The 21,126-nt window shown below is 40.7% G+C and overlaps 1 protein-coding gene across 1 annotated transcript in view; it reads right to left on the reverse strand.

Moving 5' to 3' along the window:
• LOC149468501 (rho guanine nucleotide exchange factor 18-like) overlaps positions 1-21,126 on the reverse strand; it is a 65,712-nt gene that overhangs the window by 30,393 nt on the left and 14,193 nt on the right. Inside the window, exons 4-5 of the mRNA XM_089670122.1 lie at positions 19,862-19,976; positions 1,699-1,756 (exon numbers count right to left, since the gene is read on the reverse strand). Coding sequence (XP_089526248.1) covers positions 1,699-1,756; positions 19,862-19,976 — 173 coding nt within the window. The remainder of the gene's footprint in view (positions 1-1,698; positions 1,757-19,861; positions 19,977-21,126) is intronic.

Raw genomic sequence — 21,126 nt, forward strand, 5'->3', positions numbered from 1 at the left:
TGACTCCTGTATAAATCCTGCACTGCACCTGGCTGCAGGTCTTCTCTCCCCTCTCCCTGCTCTCACAAGCTTGGCTGAGAGCAGCTGCTGTCAGTCAAATCCTGTGAGAAGGGAGCCGGGACACGGCCATATAGTGCTGTGTGTATCTATAGGCGCTCGGGAGTAAGCCCGCATGTGTTTCCCCATAGCAAATGGCTTGCTATGAGGGCACTCACAGAAGAAGAGGAGGCAAGAGCGCCGGCGGGAGGACCCCAGAAGTGAAGGTCTGGGGCTGCAAAACCATTGCACAGAGCAAGGATACCTGTTTGTTATTTTAAAAAATGGCTTTACAATCATTTTAGGTTGATTTATGTATGCATTAAATTTAGTCCCAGAATAATTATGGAGAAGAAACTTTTATTCTGGCAGAGATAAAGTCAGATAGTGGTAAGCTGCAAAAAGTAAAGTGTCAACGCATAGCTACCTCTACGGTATTTTGAGTATTTACTAGCTTCATTTGTTAATGTAAACTAAAGACAAAACATTTCTTTTAGATTTGGATAGAGCAGTGAAGGGTTAAATCCTCTGTCAGACTTTAATGCTATCTGTGTCCCCATTAGGGAGATCTAAGCTGGGTAAACATGTATTGAAATTCGTCAGGAACTGAACTGTGTACCCCTCTATGTTCAACAGAAGCTGATCATTAGACCATCATCTGTTGAGTGGTCCTGCTGGAAAAGCAGCATTTGATCAATCACTGTAACCAATGGCTGCAGGGCTTATCAGTGTATTCTGATAAAAGAGGGACTACTCATGTCAGAATACAATAGCGCAGTGGCGGAGATCCCTGAATCAACATCACTTTAGTGAATGCAAAGATCTGTTTTTTTTTTTTCAACCTGCTGGTTGAATAAAGAAAAAAACTCCCATTACATACCAAGCTTTACTGTCTAATTGTCCTGACCACCACTGTCAATGGGAACTATAGTGGGTGTAAATACAAAATTTCCAGTTGCCACCTGAACAAAAACAGAGGGGAAATCTTCCAATGAGACACTTGTTCCCCTTACAACTATCTTAAGAATACATTTCTCCCAAATTGCAAAGATAGCCTCTCACTTCTTGTTGAGTCTACAGGACACACAGTGAACAGAAATCCACATAATGAGACAAAGTTGAGGGAAAAACTGACAGGGGTTTACATCCTCTATTCTATCCAAAATTTAAAAAAAACAGTTTTTGCTTTAGAAATACTTTAATGATGCATTTCCTAGACCTTTAAGAATATAAAAATAGGACCACAATTAGTTTTTACTTTTATTGTTTACAACATTTCCAAACTATCCAGTGAGCAATATGCACCACTTTTCCTTTAGATATACTGTATTTAATAGGCCCACATTTAGTTTGTATTTTTGCTCTTAACAATACTCCCTCGCTAGCTGAGGAGCAAAATGCCAATCTTAACTACTGATAGATCCATGATGCATGCAAATAGATAGCTCTAGGAAGTTTAAAAATGTTTATTTGGCAACTCTAGCCATTGTTGAGTAAACTCTGGTACGGGATGATCTGAGGCTCTGTATGGTATTGACATGTCACACTTTTTGTAAGGCATAATTCCAAAGCTCTGTAGTGTATAATACCATTTAATAACTCTGGTCTCTGTTGAACACTGAGAATTTTGAAGGGTTAAGATATTGGCTTGTATTATCTTACACATGTGTTGGCTCCACGTGGTCCTTCTCAGTGGTTTCCATTGCAGGTGGTTGAATCACTAGATAGAAAAAAAAAAAAATCTATATTTAGTAGTTATATTACAACACAAATTTATTGTATTACATGTGTCTTGGATATACTGTAAGTGTTAATAGTTGCATGTTTTGGTTCCCTTCATTATTATTCTTATTCCCTCATTCAGTTAATGTATTTATTTTATTCAGGTACTTTTACAGCGCTCTCCATTTATGCAACACTTACAGGGGCGGACTGACAACTCATTAGGGCCCCCGGGCAATAGGGGATCATGGGCCCCTGTGTCCTTGCCCAAACTCAAAAAGCCTATGAAAAAGGTACCAGGGGCATCTCATGGGGCCCTCTACTGACAATGGGCCCTCAATAGGGGATCATGGGGCCCCTGTATCTTTGCCCAAACTCAAAAAGCCTATGAAAAAAGATACCAGGGGCATCTCATGTGGCCCCCTACTGACCCCGGGCCCTTGGGCATTGCCCGAGTTTCCAAATGGTCAGTCCGCCCCTGAGCGCCTAAATATATATTGTACATTCACATCAGTCCCTAACCCTCCCTAACCCTCAAGGGGTGTACAATGTAAGGTCCCTAACTTACATTCATACACATACTAGGGCCAATTTAGACATGATCCAAGTAACCTACCAGCATGTCTTTGGAGTGTGGGAAGAAACCCATGTAGGCACAGGGAGATCATGCAAACTCCAGGCCTTGGTTGGGATTTGAACCAGCAACCCTAGTGCTGCCAGGCGGAAGTGCTAACCATTTAGCCACGGTGCTGCCCACATGACTATCTTAAATGATTTTTAGTCCCACAGTTCTTTAAGGATAATGCATCTTTAGTATGCCTATTGAAATTAAATACTTATCTGAAATACAGCTCTCTGGCTATATTCCAATCTTCCCAGGCAGATAAGCTGCAGACAGGTTTTCTCTTGAAGTCAATGAAATTCAGGACACAAATGTGTGGAGGACTGACAAGATTCCCAAGAGAGGCTGTGCAAAGCTGTGTACATAAAGACTGCTGGGGACTGCCATTTCAGGTAACCATTATATGTGCTGGGGGCCATTATGCTTTAATAATACTTTCTTTGCCAGGAGGTTTAATCTAACATGAGACATAATAAGGACCTTCCACTTCCTTTGGTGCCTCCTCAAAATTTCTCTTTCTGAAACTGGTACATGGAAGCAGAGAAGGGTTGCATCCCTTCTGCTCAGAGTTGATTCATCTAGGAATCTCAGCATCAGGGGCGGACTGACCAGTTGGAAACTCGGGCACTGCCTGAGGGCCGGGGTCAGTAGGGGGCCCCATGAGATGCCCCTGGTACCTTTTTCATAGGCTTTTTTGAGTTTGGGCAAGAAAACAGGGGCCCCATGATCCCCTATTGCCCGGGGGCCCCATGAGTTGTCAGTCCGCCACTGTTCAGCATACATCAATAGGAAAAGGTTGTGAGATAAAAGCAGACAGAACACTTTAGGGGGGAATGTATCATTGTATTTGCACCGAAATTGTCATGCAGGAAACATGGAAAGACTGGCTAAAGCATCTTATCATGCTTCTTTCTGATTTTACATTTGCAGGTGTGACGGTCATGCCAGAAAGTGAAATGTCAGAATTTGAGCAACATATTTACACAGTTTTTGCACCAAATTTAAATTAAAATTTACAGTTGTACACACATACAACACACATTTCTGTGCACAAACTGCATCAATGTTGACCTATTAGAGATCCTTGTGACTCTTGTCATCACAGTGTGTGAAAAACATTTTGCATTTGTGTTTTTTTTTTCAGTTTTAGGCACTACTTGCACTACTATCCATTGCAAAGCTATATGACTGCAAAGCATTTTATTGTTTGCGACTTGTGTGTATATAATGCATATAATATATTAACGTGTATTATATATATTACACAGTTTATGTTTAATATACACTATATTGCCAAAAGTATTGGGACAACCCTCCAAATCATTGGATTCAGGTATTCCAATCACCTCCATGACCACAGGTGTATAAAATCAAGCACCTAGGCATGCAGACTGCTTCTACAAACATTTGTGAAAGAATGGGTCGCTCTCAGGAGCTCAGTGAATTCAAGCGTGGTACCGTGATAGGTTGTCACCTGTGCAATAAGTCCATCAATGAAATTTCCTTGCTACTAAATATTCCACAGTCAACTGTTAGTGGTAATGTAACAAAGTGGAAGCAACCGGGAACAACAGCAACTCAGCCACGAAGTGGTAGTCCACATAAAAATGACAGAGCAGGGTCAGCGTATGCTGAAGTGCACAGTGCGCAGATGTCACTAACTGTCTGCACAGTCAATAGTTAAAGACCACCAAACTTCATGTGGCCTTCAGATGATTAGCACAAAAACAATGTGTGAGAACTTCATGGAATGGGTTTCCATGACCAAGCAGCTGCATCCAAGCCTTACATCACCAAGTGCAATGCAAAGCTTTGGATGCAGTGGTGTAAAGTACGCTGCCACTGGACTCTAGAGCAGAGGACATGTTCTCTGGAGTGATGAATCACGCTTCTCTGTCTGGAAATCTGATGGGCAGGTCTGGGTTTGGCATTTGCCCAGGAGAACAGTACTTGCCTGACTGTGCTGTGCCAATTGTAAAGTTTGGTAGAGGGGGGATTATGGTGTGGGCTTGTGTTTCAATGGTTGGGCTTGGCCCCTTAGTTTCAGTGAAGGGAGCTCTTAAGGCATCAGCATACCAAGACATTTTGGACAATTTCATGCTCCCAACTTTGTGGGAACAGTTTGAGGATGGCCATTCCTGTTCCAACATGACTGCACACCAGTGCACAAAGCAAGGTCCATAAAGACATGGATGAGCAAGTTTGGGGTGGAGGAACTTGTCTGGCCTGCACCGAGTCCTGACCTCAACCTGAACACCTTTGGGCTGTATTAGAGGGGAGACTGCGAGCCAGCCTTTCTCGTCTGACATCAGTGCCTGGCCTCACAAATACACTTCTGGAAGAAAGGTCAAACATTCTCATACACACACTCCTAAACCTTGTGGACAGCCTTCCCAGAAGAGTTGAAGCTATTATAGCTGCAAAGGGTGGGCCAACTCAATATTGAACCCTACGGAATAGGACTGGATGCCATTAAAGTGAAAAGAAGTGCTAGGGTATTGTTGTGAAGGGAAAGTCCTGAAAGTTGGTCAGTAATCTGGGTTACCGTGGGTCAGACAGGAGTATGCTTGGGGCCAATAAATGTGAAAGAGTGTCTTTTCTGCCTCTTGATATCTCCATCAGGCATAAGGACCATTTAGAAAATTTTATGTAAGGTTGTAGGTGTTCTGTACCAACAAGGTTAAGAATTTGTAGTTAGTTTTTTTATACCTGTTGGCTGTAAACTCTTAATGGGAAAAGTATATGGTATGGTCTATTTGTGCCACTTAATTGGCTATTTGTTTACTTGAGTGAAGGAAATATTCAACTCTTCTTCCCATTTTCAAAAATAAAGTGGGGGGGGGGGAGTCTGGGTCTTGGTCAGGAAAAATAGCATAGGATTCAGAAAGGGTTAAATCTCATCAATTGGCACATAAAAAAAAGTCTGAGGTGGAACGGAGGCTAGGAACCTTGAAAGTTGAAATTCCTGCCAAAATGCCATTGTCCCATTGGCCAGATTGAATGGGATAAGTAGTTCTGAATTTGGGTTCTGTCAGTCATTGGTGGAAGATGGTGTCAGTCAGTCTGAGCTGGAAAACAGGATGCCCAATGACCAGGGTGATGTGAGAGGGGGCTGGAAACATTTGGCTGCAGCTGACAGTCGGGTGTCTAGATAGAGGGTAAGACACAGGGGCAGCAGGCTTATTCTGAATCATATATTCTTTCATGGTTTCTGCAACAGCTTCCTTTGTGTAATCTTTTACATTCTGAGGTTATTCAATAGGAGGAGCAGCTAAAGTATGCTCCACTGATCTTCTTCCCTTGCATTGCTGGAGTCAGATATGACCAATATAACCTCTCTCTTCATTAGATTAGTGATGCCAAGTAGACCAATATAGGATGTATTAGAATGATGTCTATGGGCAGAGGAGTATTAATTGTATTGGGAACAACTTGAAGCCCCATGAAGTGGAGAATCTCTGAGAGTAGGACTCCTAAACTTCCCCCCTCAGAGGACTGAAACAGCACATGGGAAAATAAGACACCAAAAAGGGCTATTCTCTCTTGTTGGTGTCACTGAGGCATGGGCTGACTTATGGTCAGTGTATCAGGAAAGCCAGAAAGCAGGCTGGATACAGTAATAAGCACACAGGAGTGTAAGAAATACATTCTCCTCAAATTCACCCACCAAAGGGGTGATGAAAAAGGCAAATCAGGAAAATTATTCTAAAATAGATGCAATGCATACATTATATATAGACACAAGCAAAATTAACAATCATCATTCCCTAAAGGTAAAAAAGATGCGGAGAGGTAACACAATGAAACAAGTAAATGATCCCAAAACCTTGTAACACTCACCCAAGGCAGCAGAGGAGGGAACAGAGAAAAGTAACCCAAAATGCACTGCAGTTAGCTCCATAATGCTCAGCATGCTTTTAAATGTGTGCATCAAAAAGTAAAAGCACCTCCTCATTAGTTATGTATTTCTGGACCAAACTCAAGAGGATGCCTGGCAGCAAGAAAATGGTGGACTAATGGGGGGAGGAAATAAAGGTTGGAATAGGGAAACAGCAAAGAAATTGAAACAGAAGCCCAGTCTGCAAAGCCCATTAGATAAGCAGTATTTTATGCTACCATAATGTACACACCACATCTGCCCCTTTACCAATGGAGAGGTTAAACCCAGATGAAAGGCAGTTATTACTGAAAAAAAAACTGGAGCATCCTGGATCTTCTTAGATGATGAAAAAAAGTAATGGAAGGGTATCCAGGGGTCAAGAGAGAGGAACCATATAAATCCAGGGCCAGATTTCCCAATAGGCATGTGCCTACAGGCGCCCTTCCTAAAGGGACACCCCTCTGTATGATTTTTTTTTTATATCTCTCTCTCATCAACAACTACATTAAAAACAAAAAAACAGTTACACTGTCTATAGCAGAAATGTATTTCCTTTTGCATTTTATGGTCTGTCCTTCTGTTGTCTCTCCTCATTAGTTTCTTACAACGGACATTTTGTAATATAAGTTATTTCTTGTCAGCTCATATGGAATGACTTCCTGTCTTCTGAGAATTTATATTATGACCCACATGGAAGAAAAATATACTTGAAATATATTTTAAAAATATTCTTCCTAAATCAATTGACATATATTTGAAATGCTACAATTTTGGCCATATTCAATATATTTCAAAATATATTTATATATATACAGTTGCAAGAAAAAGTATGTGAACCCCTTGGGATTACGTGGAGTTTTGCATGAATTGGGCATAAAATGTGCTCTGAACGTCATCTAAGTCACAACAATAGAAGAACACAGTCTGCTGAACATAATACTACACAAACATTAGATGTTGCCATGGTTTAATTGCACATATCATGTAAACATTCACAGTGCAGGGAGGAAAAAGTATGTGAGGCCCTAGCTTAATGACTTCTCCCAGAGCTAACTGGAGCCAGGAGTGAGCCAACCTTGACTCCAATCAGTGTGATGATATTGGATGTGTTGCTGACAGCTGTCCTGCCCTTAAAAAACACACACCTGTTTTGGGTTTACTGGTTTCAAGAAGCACTGTCTGATGTGAACCATGCCTCGCAGAAAAGAGCTCTCAGAAGACCTACCATCAAGAATTGTTGACTTGCATGAAGCTGGAAATGGTTACAAAAGTATCTCCAAAAGCCTTGATGTTCATGTGTCCACGGTAAGACAGACTGTCTACAAATGGAGAAAGTTTAGCACTGTTGCTACTCTCCCTAGGCGTGGTCGTCCTGTAAAAATGACTGCAAGAGCACAGCGCAGAATGCTGCATGAGGTAAAGAAGAATCCCAGAGTGTCAGCTAAAGACCTACAGAAATCTCTGGCACATGCTAACATTTGTGTTGACACATCTACAATAAGGAAAACATTAAACAAGAATGGAGTACATGGGAGGACACCACGGAGGAAGCCATTGCTGTCCAAAAAGAATATTGCAGCACGTTTGAAGTTTGCAAAAGAGCACCTGGATGTTCCACAGCACTACTGGCAAAATATACTGTGGACAGATGAAACCAAGATTGAGTTGTTTGGGAAGAACACACAACACTATGTGTGGAGAAAAAAAGGCACAGCACACCAACATCAAAACCTCATCCCCACTGTGAAACATGGCAGAGGGAGCATCATGGTTTGGGGCTGCTTTGCTGCCTCAGGGCCTGGGCGGATTGTTGTCATTGATGGGAAAATGAATTCCAGAGTTTATCAAGACATTTTGCAGGAAAACGTACGACCATCTGTCCGCCAACTGAAGCTCCGCAGAGGATGGGTGATGCAACAGGACAATGAGCCAAAGCATACAAGTACTTCAACAAAACAATGGCTGCAACAGCACAGAATACGCCTTCTGGAGTGGCCCAGTCAGAGTCCTGACCTCAACCCGATTGAAATGCTGTGGCATGACCTTAAGAGAGCGATTCACACCAGACATCCCAAGAATATTGCTACACTGAAACAGTTTTGTGAAGAGGAGTGGTCCAAAATGACTCCAGATCGTTGTGCAGGTCTGATCTGCAACTACAGGAAACGTTTGGTTGAGGTTATTGCTGCCAAAGGAGGATCAACCAGTTATTAAGTCCAAAGGTTCACATACTTTTTCCTCCCTGCACTGTGAACATTTACATGTTATGTGCAATTAAACCATGGCAACATCTAATGTTTGTGTAGTATTATGTTCAGCAGACTGTGTTCTTCTATTGTTGTGAATTAGATGACGTTCAGAGCACATTTTATGCCCAATTCATGCAAAACTCTACGTAATCCCAAGGGGTTCACATACTTTTTCTTGCAACTGTATATGTATATGTATATATATATATATATATACTGTATGTTGAAATGCCTTTTTATTACAAAGTATATGAAACATATTTTTAAAAATACATTTCAAATATACTGTATGTTTTTAAAATTACAAATCTAAATTTTTGGAATGCATTTACAAATATATGTAAAAATGACTTTTTTATATGTTAAAAAAAATCTGAAGAATATATTCTTCAGATTAAAAAATCTGAAGAATATATGAAGAAAAAAAATCTGAAGAATCTATTGACAACGCAGTAAAGCAACAGGAAAATCTGTGCATCAGATAACAGTTGGCACTCTAGTAACTTCAAGTAAAGGTCACAAAATAGCACAATCTCAATCAGTTCTAGAGGTCTTCCAATTCAGAATTTAAACTAAAACCTCAGTTCTAAGCGGTTTCTTCCTCAGTGAGTAACAAAAAGAACTACCAAGCAGAGATGCTAACTCACTTTGGGCTGTCAGTGGCTGAGTCCAATTCTGAAGGAAAGAAGAGCTTTTCTATTAAATAGACTAATGTCCTTTTAACTGCAGTATCTGATCTTCTGCGTACTTGGGGCTCTAGTTGGTGCACATAAGGATTCAAATCCTCCTTGAGACAAAAGGGTACAAGTTCCTTAACAGAGGGCGAACACAAAGGGAAGAAGCTGCCTTCATAGGTAATGTTGCATTTAAATAGTATCCCTTTGGCACACACAGGAGGAGGTGTAAAACTTGGCAGCATATAGCAGTGGGCAAAATGCACTTCTGTAGCGTTGGGTTCTTTCTTAGGCCACAGTGGAAAACTGTGACAATGCAGGAGCTTCTTGGCAGACTGTAATGGGAGCAATAATCTGGGCTTGCAGATGGCAGATGGTGCTGTAGGTCTGTGTGAATGGAAACTGTAATAACTAGTAGGCCAGACAACGTAGGCCTTAAAACAGGTAACTTGAGAAACGATAGAATTATACAATTCAACCTGGTAATTTTATTCGACAATGAGTATCAGTATGGTGAACAGGGAATTTCCCAAAATGAACATTCTTTCTAATGGTAATTCCAGGCACAAAGTGAAATGAACGAACTGCTAATGCATTCCAACTTACTGCATCTGTTTCAGTCCCAGTGTAGTCACTGGGACAGGAAGTGAAAGAGAATATTCCCAACATAGCTACCCACAGCCGTAGAAACCTAGCAAAGGTTCTAAACCTTTCACGTTATAGCCAAAATGAAAAATCTACCCTTATAACTGACCCTTACACTAACCTAACTCCTAAACTAATCTATAACAATAAAAAATGTTTTTTTCTCCATGCTTAGTTATTTGTGACACGCAGATCTCTCCCCCTACCTCCTCCGGCTCCTGGCCCCCAGCAGCTGATCAAGCGGCTCTATTGGCGAATCGAAGCTTGCAGTGATTGGGCAGGACTCAGGAGGGGGTGTGGTCGCCTTGGAAGTGGTGCAGGTGTGACAGGCTCAGTTGGGCTGCAGACACTGTGAACCAAGCTATCTCCTCTCCGGTAAGCGCTGGGGGAGGGAAGTGAGTGGAGGAGTCTGGGCTGGGGACAGTCAAGATATCTCTAGGTGGAGCAGAGAGAGAACAGGCAGTGAGTCCCTGTCAGTGATTAGAGTGGAGGAGTCTCTGCAGAGCTGTCCAGCACACAGAAGAGGCTGGGTGGGGAGGAGGGAGGGTGGATTACACTGAAAAAATGCAGCATCACCCCCTCCACAGAGATGTGAGGGGGGCTGTGGTCACCAGAGCTCCCCCCACACACAGTGCAAGGAGACCTTTGCAGACCCTGATGTAAAGGGGAATGATGTAAAGGGGAATGCTGCTGACTGTGATGTAAAGGGGGGGGGGGCTTTGGTGACCAGAGACCACCTTACATCAGAGTTCCCCTTTACATCACATTCCACAGTATCCCCCTTACACAAGAGTTCCCTTTTACATCAAGGCCTGAAAAGGTCCCCCCTTGCACTGTTAGGGGGGACCGTGTAGATTGTCATGTAAAGGAGAACTCTGAGGACTCAGTGGAACTCTAGGGACTTATGTGTAATGGGGGCTCTGGTGACCAGAGACCCCCTTACAACACAGTTCCCCTTTACATCACAGACCACAGTGTCCCCGTTTACATCACAGTCCACAGTGTTCCCCTTTACATCACAGTCCACAGTGTTCCTCTTTACATATATAAAAATATTTAAATAAAAATATTTTATCAAGAAACAAAAAGTCTGTATTACTGCCTTTTTCTCTTGGGGGGGGGGGGGGTTTCTTCAGAATTCTCTGTCTACTCTGCCTATAGGATCCTGAGATGTAACTCCTGCCCTGTATCCATCAGTGTTGCCATGATGAGGTGCTAGGAAAGGATGTATGCTAAACTTTAGTGGCATCCACGGTTGCTTGTTGCTAGTTACCTCTAAATATTAACTATTAATTCAATTAATTTGTTAGTGACTTATACACTGGATTACCACTCCTCTCTAGTCATGACAGACAGTGGCACTGAAATGGTGATTTATAATCCCTAAGATTTGTATTATATACAGCTGCTGGGTTTAGTAAGCTCAGGATTTATTTTTGTTCCACTTGTGTTTGTAATAGCCTGGTGGCACTGCTTAACTTCACAACATGTCAAGAATGATCCACTTTATATAACACAGGAAGAGAAAAAAACATATACAATAGCATACTTACAACATTTTTAAGTGCAAGATGATGGAATAAAAGCATCATAGACAGAAAACTGGGACACCACGATAGTAGACTATGATAGGAAAGGTAATTAATAAGATTAAAGCCAGTTAATTATTAAGATGTAGAGCAGCTTACTGTTGAGGTGGCCCTTGCAATACAGTGCAAGCTCTGCTTATACATCAAACAACCATAACTTTATGGCCACCCACCTAATATTTAGTAGGCCCCCCCTTTGCTGCCAAAACAACCCTGACCCATTGAGACATGGACACCACTAGAGGTGGAGGGGAATTATGGTGTGCGGTTGTTTTTCAGTGGTTGGGCTTGGCCCCTTAGTTCCAGTGAAGGGAACTATTAAGACGTCAGCATACCAAGACATTTTGGACAATTTCATGCTCCCAACTTTGTGGGAACATTTTGGGGAATGGCCCCTTCCTCTTCCAACATGACTGTGCACCAGTGCACAAAGCAAGGTCTATAAAGACATATATGAGTAAGTTTGGGGTGGAGGAATCCTGACCTCTGCTATAGAACACCTTAGGGATGAATTAAAGCTGAGACTGTGACCGGGCTTTCTCGTCCAACATCAGTGCCTGACCTCACAAATGTGCTTCTGGAAGAATGGTCAAACATTCCCATAGACACACTCCTAAACCTTCTTCCCAGAAGAGTTGAAGCTGTTATAGCTGAAAAGGACGGGGCCAACTCAATATTGAACCTTATAAGACTGGGATGCCATTAAAGTTTATGTGCATGTAAAGGCAGGCACATTTTTGTAACTATACCCCAACCTCCGGCTGAGCCTTGCATTACATGATCCTCCTTTATCGCTGTAGCCAATACACTGTAGCCAAATGGTCAAAATCTGTCAAATAGGAATGGTAACACACTGCTGAACTGGCCATATTTCGATCATTGTATGGCCAGCTTTAGGCTAGCTATACACATGTATAGTTACATAGTTAGTTTGGCTTAAAAAAAGACTAAAGTCCATCCAGTTCAACCATAAAAAACAAAAACACAAGTTATAATCCTATACCCACAATTGATCCAGAGGAAGGCAAAAAACCCAGCAAAGTATGATCCAATTTGCTCCTGCAGGGGAATAAATTCCTTCCAGATCCCCCAAGAGAATATTCCCTGGATCAACTGTGTATCTAGGAAAGAATCCAGGCCTTTTTTAAAGCAATCCACTGAGCTGGCCAGAACCAACTCTTGAGGGAGTCTATTCCACATTTTCACAGCTCTTACTGTTCTCCTGTTAATCCCTATTGGTTAAATGAGAGAAATCAACAGAGTCTGAACCGCTAACTATTATATTCAGACAGCTACAGCATCCACGGCTGTCTAATTCCCCAAAACAATGACTGTATCTGACAGAAGAAGGGGGTCTATATTTCTGCCAGATTGCTCTCCCCTCATGAAAAATACAGTATGATGTCAAAAAGTAATGGTGAAAATATGCACCTTGAAAGTCAAAATGTGCACCATTAACTCTAGAACTCTAGAATAAAATACTCAAAACATCCTGAAATGCACAAATAACACTGTTCAACAGGTAAAAAGTTTTGGGCATAAAATTAGCTAATCTTACATAATTTTGGGGTGCTGAAAACGAAAATGACCCTAAAAAATGTTGATTGGCTCTAGTTTCCATGATATATTCACCCATCTAATGACGTAAGCCATTCAAAATTATGATGCAACTTCAGCTGCATATTGCGCAATTGATACTGGTGACCAATAGAAAATTGCATGTATACTGAGATGATGCAATATTAGCCTTTAATTGCATCACTTCACTGCATAAAAGCTGCAGTATCTGTAGCTGATTGTAGTTCGACAGCGTCTTTACATTTCGTTTTATGCTTATATAGGCTACTCAGTAATGCCTCGAACTTGTGTGAATAAAGCAGATAATTTCTGCTATATCTGCGGTGAAATAACTTTTATCTCACAAAAAAGGAGGATAACAGGAATGATTAAGAAAGCCTACAACTTGTATTTTGGCTGCAAGATAGGAGACCAGGACAAGAGCTGGGCACCACATATATGCTGCAATTCTTGTGGGAAGGCACTGGAGCAATGGTTGAATGGAAAAAAGGCATCTATGCCTTTCGCTGTGCCAATGATTTGGAGAGAGCCAACAGATCATGTTAGTAATTGTTACTTTTGTATGGTGCCTCCAATTGTAAAAGGGCTAAATAAGAAGAAAAAGTTATCTGTGCACTATCCAAATATTCCATCGGCAATACGTCCAGTTCCTCATGGAGAGGGGCTACCAATTCCTAAAGCACCAGAATCCTTCGTGGTTGAGTCAAGTGAGGAAGAACCTGAAGCGTGTAGTCACGTGCAGTTGTAAGAGATAGCCCTTTCCTCGAATACAAGAGAAAAGCCAAGAGAAGCAAAACCGACACAAACTGAAGACAAAACTAGTGAGAATCCTAAGTATTAAAATGATTCAACTTAGCTTATGGCTATAATTTTTCTTGGTAATCCTATGCAATATATTATGCCATTTAGGCTTTGTTATGTAGTCAATATCACTTGCTTTATATTTGTGGAAAGACATCTATCTATATAATTATTGTGCATTATGTAGTCATTACGCCTATAGTAGAAAACTTTCCGTTTACAGAAAAACTAGAGCCAATTGACAAATTTCATTGTTATATTTGAACTCAGAATGTGAAATTCATTAAGAAATTGATCCTTTTGTTTCCAAAACTGGCAAAAAAAAAAATTTGTTGAACAGTGTAATTGGGCAGGAGCAGTAGCTTTACAAATGTACAGTATGAGAGCTTTTTCTTAGTGTTATGTTGCGTGTGTAGGAAAAATTACAACTAATTTCAAATCTTAGTGTAAGATGTAGTATATTATTTTCTTGCATATTATGTAAAAGAGGAAACACTTCAGTTTTGAAACATATCCTTGTACATAACCAAGGATATCTATATTACCTTGTGTTATCTTTCTAGACTTTACGTAGCTCTTTTAGCAACATTGGCCATTGAAAGAAAGGTATAATTTTTAGGCAATGGTACCTAAAGTATATAACTCAATTTTTGTTTGTTTTTTTGTGCTGCTGTACCATTGCAAGGACAATATGGTGTTATTAAATGGACCACAGAAAGAAGAAGAAACTTGAAAAGTAATTTCAACTGGAAGCTTTCTTAACTCAGAGGCCAAGGGTAGGAAACCCAGGAGAAGTGGAGGTCTACCTGAACAACATGAAAAAAGTCAAAGAAATTTCTGAAATTAAGGCAAGGTCTTGAAGGTGGATAGAATTGTCCAGCATCACTACACATTATGGATGCGCCAATAGCATTTTTTTACAGCAAGTAAGAGTGTCTATACTTTTTTTGTACTCGCCAATACCAAATACCGATACCTGTCGGCAACAGTTTTGTTTTTGACAGTTGAATGAGTGATTGCTTGTTAAAGCGGAGTTCCATCTGGAAAAAATAAAATAAAAGTCAGTAGCTACAAAAACTGTAGCTGCTGACTTTGAAAATACAGACACTTACCTATCCCTCAGTCCAGCAGTGTCCTCACAACCGCTAGTTTCACCAGCTGTATTCTCTCCCTGGCGCCGGCATCTTCAGTGTGGGCACCCGGCTGTAACAGTTTGCAGCTTCATAGCCGGGTGCCCACTACGCATGCGAGAGAAGCGCTGCGCTTTGTGAATGGCCCCCTAGTCTTCTGGGACCTGTCACGTGTCCCACAAGACTACGGGAGGGAGGGTAGGAGGACAACTTCCACTTCCAACTGCCTAGGCGATTGCAGCGGAAGTGGGAGCAGGTACCTGTCAAATTCGGGTACCCACTCCCCAAAGGTGCCAATCCTTAATGGGGATCAAGGGACAAAGGCTTAAAGCGGAACTTCCCCTTTTGGGTGGAGATCCATTTTAAGGATGTGCAGGCCCACTCCTTAACCACTTCGGCTCTCACACCTGTTCAACCCCTATGGACCAGAGCAATTTTTAAATCTGATATGGATCTGTTCTTTTCAATGATAACTTTGTCATTACTTAAGATAACAATGTAATATATACACAGTATATATATATATATATATATATATACATTTATTATATATATATTATTTTTAAGGAAAAACAAGTCTTTCTTTTCCTGAATATTGCTTTACAACCCTTACATTTTTACATTTTTTTTCACAATACTTAGGCAATTAAATGAAAAAAACTAAAAAAACCCACACATTTTCTTTTCTTGAGCAGTGTGCGTTTAAAAATAAATAGTGTTACGGCACATAAAAAGTGCACAATTTATTCTGTAATTTGTCTTGTTTAAAATGACACTAAAATTATAATTCTGGTAGAAAGCATTGAAAGGTTTTTTTTTTTAGATTTTGCACTTTTATTTTCAAAGTGAATTGTGTAAATATATGTTAAAGCTGTAAAAATATCAATGCACAAAACAAAAACAAAAAAAAAGTTTTATTTATTAACAGTTTATAAAATACAAATGAACAAAAAAAAAATCAGTCAGAAAATAATAATTAAATGGTGAAGGAGAATAAGGAGTTAATTAGGACTGAATAAAGTAAACTGAGGTATATTAAGGGGTTAAACAGAGGAACATTTAATAACAAAAAACAAAAACAACTTTTTTTACTTGACAGGTTGCCTTTAACTGACTTTATCTGCAGATGAAGTTCATCCCTTTGATCTATAGATGAACAAACAGAAAGATACAAAATGAAACAAGGTTTCTTTTTTTCTTTCTGTTTTAGCTGAGCAATGTTGATAAAGATTGTCAGGCTGCTTTTTTTTTTTTTTTTGCAGGACTTGTTTAGTTATTTGTTGTTAAGGACATGGTGGCCCCACTCCTTAACAACCGATAATTGCTGCCTTTTTTTTTCATTTACATTTCAGCTGACAGCTGAAATAACCAAGCCTAAAGGTATTGGTTTCAAGTATCAGAGCATTTGCCTGAGTACTGATACTCATGCAAATGCTTATTATCAGCACCATTACCGGTATTGGCGCAACCCAACTACAAATGCTTCTTTAATACTCTCTTTTAGAAATGGAACTATGACTAGCAAAAGTCACAAAGCTGACTGAAGTGATAGAGAACCTTTCCTTTGCTAAGCCAACACACCTTAGTATGTGAGGGAAGTTCACCATGCTCCATTTCAAGTTCTCCAATTAACTCTGCAAACTACTGTCTTTGAATTTTACAGTCTTAATCACTATTTTATTTATATCATTTACAATAAAAAAACTTCTCAGAACTAAAAATCTGTCTGTCCTGCCAGCAAAAGCAGGAGCCCCATCTGCAGTAATGATGGCAAGCTTTTGTATTTGAACATATAGTATTCAGTTATGAAATATTCTTTCAATTTTGATTAGGCAGCTTCATCCCTAGTGTGTACTTTCAAAATGAAAGATTTTAATAACTTTTTTTTTTCACTTCCCTTAGTCAATGAAAACCTTTTTAACAAGCATATCTAAGTGTGAATTACCTGCCACATCAATCAATATGTCAAGTTGAAGAGGAAAAATAGCTGTAGAAATCCAAATCTGTATCAGCTGCCATGACTTCAACTCCTCATCAGCTGAAGGAAATCTATTGCAGATATTATTTCTGTTCTTATTTTATGTTATTAAAGAGTGAATCATCAGCTTCTAAATAGCCTTCTTTAATCATCTCACCATCCTCAAATGTTTTTTTCCTCTTTGCTGTTAGATGAGACACTCGATATGGCTCTGCTTTTCTCTACAGGTCTAGTAAACAGTCTTTGCTGTGTTTTAAAATGTTCTAAAGTGTATCTCAACTCTTTTTTTCTTGGCTAAAGTGATGAAAGCTCTGCACAACAAACGCACACTTCCCATTTACTTCAGTACAAGAGTAATCATGTTCCCATTCACTATGAAAATAACAGGTATTTTTGCTTTGTGTTTACTTGGCACTGCAGGCTGAATTGCTCAATTAATTTTATGCCTGGCTAGACTTGCATCTGGCACGTTGGGATGAGTCTGGGCCTGGCTGGCTGGCTTGAGTTCTGCCCTGGCCAAGTTGGTTGGCTGCCCTTACAGGCTGGACTGAGATTTGGCCATGACTAGGTTTGGCTTTTAACGGCTGGGTTTGGTCTGTCACAGCAGTATGCATTTTGGTCAGGACAGTGCAGGGGTTAGCAGTAAGTAACACAGAGTGCTGGATCAAGAGTAAGAAAGGAAGAGTTCAGAGCTCAGTAGTATGTAACACAGTATTCAGAGGTCAGTAGCATTTAATGCAGAGGCCAGGGGTCACTAGTATGTAACACAGACTGCAGGGGTCAGGAATAAGTAACACAAAGTTCAGAGGTCAAGAGTATGTAAAATGCAGGGGAAAATAGTATGTAACAGAGTTTGGCGGTCAAGAATAGGTAACACAGGTGGTCACTCAGTATGCAGGGGTCAGCAGCGTGTAATGCTGCACAGTGCAGAGGTCATTTGTGTTTAACCCAGAGATCAAGGGTCAGTAGTAAGTAATATAGAGTACAGAGGTCAGTTGTGTGTAACACGTCTGCCTTCACAAGCAAAAACCCTCCTTCCATCACAAACATCTTACCCCACAGCTAAAATTTCCCCCAGCAGAACATTCCCCTCCCCTTCCTGGATTTTACTCCTACCTCAGGTGCTGCAGCACCCGATATAATGACGAAGGTCCTCCTCTACCCTCAATATTGTCATTTGACTTATCAAAACCCAGGAGGAGCCCAGGACTTCCCTCAGTTCTTTAGTGCCACAGCCGCGGATGTCAATCACCGGGTCCTGGTTGGTAATTACCCTCTGGTGCCCGGTGATTACCAACAATCACCGACGGGGAGGAAGACTGTTTTCATTTACAAACAGTTTTCCTCCCTGTCAGCTCGAGCACACTGATCAGCACAGCCATCCCGATCAGTGTGCTTACAGTAAAGCACATACTCCCCGCCCCTAGTAAAACACTCCCAGCACATAGTTACCCCTTTAATCGGCCCTCACATTAACCCTTTCCTGGCCAGTGCCATTAGTACAGTGTCAGTGCTTTTTTTTTTTTAGCACTGATCACGGTATTGGTGTCACTGGGGATGTCAGTGACACCAAGTTAGTTCCCCCCAGAATGTCCCACAGTCCCGCTAAAAGTCGCTGATTGCTGCCATTACTAGTAGAGAAAAAAAATCCCAGTATATATACTGCCATTTGCAAACGCTATAACTTTCACGTAAATATATTAATTTACACGTATATAGATTTTTTTTTAGCAAAGATATATCACAGAATACATTTTGGCCTAAATTTATGCCGAAATTTGATTCTTTACATTTTTTTACTGGACATGTTTAATAGCAAAAAGTCCAAAATATTGTTTTTTTCTCCAAATTGTCTGTCTTTTTTTGCTTATAGCGCAAAAAATAAAAAAATGCACAGGCGATCAAATACAACCGAAAGCTCAATTTGTGGGAAAAAAAGGACATAAATTTCATTTGGGTGCAGTGTTGCATGACCGCACAATTGTGAGTTAAAGTAACACAGCGCAGTAATGCAAAAAATGGCCTGGTCAGAAAGGGGGGTACATCCTCAGGAGGGCAAGTGGTTAAGTGAAAGTAAAAGCAGCACACATTACACATTGTTAGGCACACAGTTAACCCTTTGATTGCCCCTAGATGTTAACCTCTTCGCAGCTGGGGTCATTAGTACAGTGACGATGTATGGTATTATCACTGATCACTGTATTAGTGTCATGGTTTATATAATAAAAAATTAAAAACCCAGTGATGATCAAATACCGCTAAAAGTAAGCTCTATTTGTGTGAAAAAAAATTATATAAATTCAATTTGGGTACAGATGACTGCATAATTATCCGTTAAATTAGCGCAGTGCTATATATAAAAAAATGGCCTGGTCATAAAGGGGTTAAAACCTTCTGGAGCCAAAATGGTTATGATCGAAAGATAATACATCAATAGACACTAATTATAAATGGTTGAACATAAAAAAAGATGTAAACAGAAGTTCATATAAATCCATAATAGTCCATCAAGGGTTAAATTCTTAAGGATTTCATCTTAAAACACTTGCTGCAGCTCTTTATGCAGACTAAGAAAATATCTGCATTAATGTACAAGACCACCAGAGGGTCCCAGCCTAAGTGTAGCATATAAACACCTTTAGTGCATCAAAAGACAAATGGCAACTCACACATGGTAGGAAAAGGAATATGTAATAAAGTGTCAGCCTGTTTCCCTAAGAGATGCACACCGATCCAGGCCAAGAGTCAATATGGCCGAGTCATGTGAAGCAAGAAAAAAGTAACCAAGAAGTCAAGGGGACTCCATGGAGCACAGGGCCGATGGGAGACAACATCATACATCAGAGGACATCATTCACACTGTCCAGTTTAGTATCATTATCTTTAACAGTACATATTTCAAATCTACAAAACTAAGTTAGGAAGTAAAGCAGTGTAATGATAATTGTCTGACATACCTTCAATCACTGGGCAGGATGATTCCAGACTACGGGAGATTCTTGGGCTTGAAATCTTGTCTAATGTGGAAGGCATAGACTTTGAACGTAGTCTCTTGCCAGAGCTGTCTTCATCCTGGCAAAATTTCAGTCATTAAATTAATATTTTTTAAAAAACAGCAAAACTGGAATGATAATGGACAAAATTCAGGTTTTCTTGCAGTAAATTCAAGAAAACCACAAAGATAATATAAGATGGTAGAAGTTTTCTTGCTGGCGTGTTTATCTTATATAGTTATGTGAATATTAAACATTCAATAAATTCTATGAGCCATTATAATAAAACGATGTACTGTTCTTGAAGCTGGTGTCAGTTTTTATAAAACAGTAGTATTCAATATAAATATGGCCCTTGAGCATTCAGGGTGTCATCTCCATTTACTATTTACACATTTCCTAAAGGCTTGTGCATATGATTGCTATAGGTTAGATGAGGAGATGCCAGAGTCACTACGTATACAGCACATTACAGAGATGTATTGCTACTTTTGCTTGGTTGCTAGATATTGAACCTTCTATTTTAAAGGAGAAGTGTAGTCAAAGATCTTTTGGCTATATTCTCCTCAGGGTCACAGGAGTGCAGTTTGTTTTGCACTCCTGTGACCCATTTTTTGGCTGACAGCAGGCTGAAGCCCACACATGTGGTTGGGATCCAACCCAGAAGTCTGGACAGGCACCTGACTCAGTCTCTCAGTGATCTGCTGAGAGCCTGAGCCAGCCACTCTCGCCCCCACTCCTACACAGCCAGGAGCTCTGGTGAGCGCTGAAGGGGCAGAGCAGAGAGCCGGTGACTGACAGTCACCGGCTCTCTACTCATGGAACACTGAGAACCCGAGGGATCGCTCAGTTACCAGTCTTAGGGCTCATGTACATGGGACCAGGGGCGGTCTGACCATTTGGAAACTTGGGCACTGCCCGAGGGCCCGGGGTCAGTAGGGGGCCCCATGAGATGCCCCTGGTACCTTTTTCATAGGCTTTTTTGAGTTTGGGCAAGGACACAGGGGCCCCATGATCCCCTATTGCCCGGGGGCCCCATGAGTTGTCAGTCCGAACCTGCATGGGACGTTTGGAAAACTCTTCTGACTGCTGGAAACTGACTGCTAGAAAATGTAGGTTAAAAAATGTCAGTTTAGCTGCATTTGCATATCGCATTTATGCATGTTTGGCCGCGTTTATGCCGGTTTGCGTTTAGAAGTGTTTTTAAATATAACCTCAGGAGACCCTCT

This window comes from Staurois parvus, unplaced genomic scaffold (genome assembly GCF_062004578.1).
Source record: "Staurois parvus isolate SC_StPar_1 unplaced genomic scaffold, SC_StPar_1.0 ptg000086l, whole genome shotgun sequence".
Classification (NCBI taxonomy): domain Eukaryota; kingdom Metazoa; phylum Chordata; class Amphibia; order Anura; family Ranidae; genus Staurois; species Staurois parvus.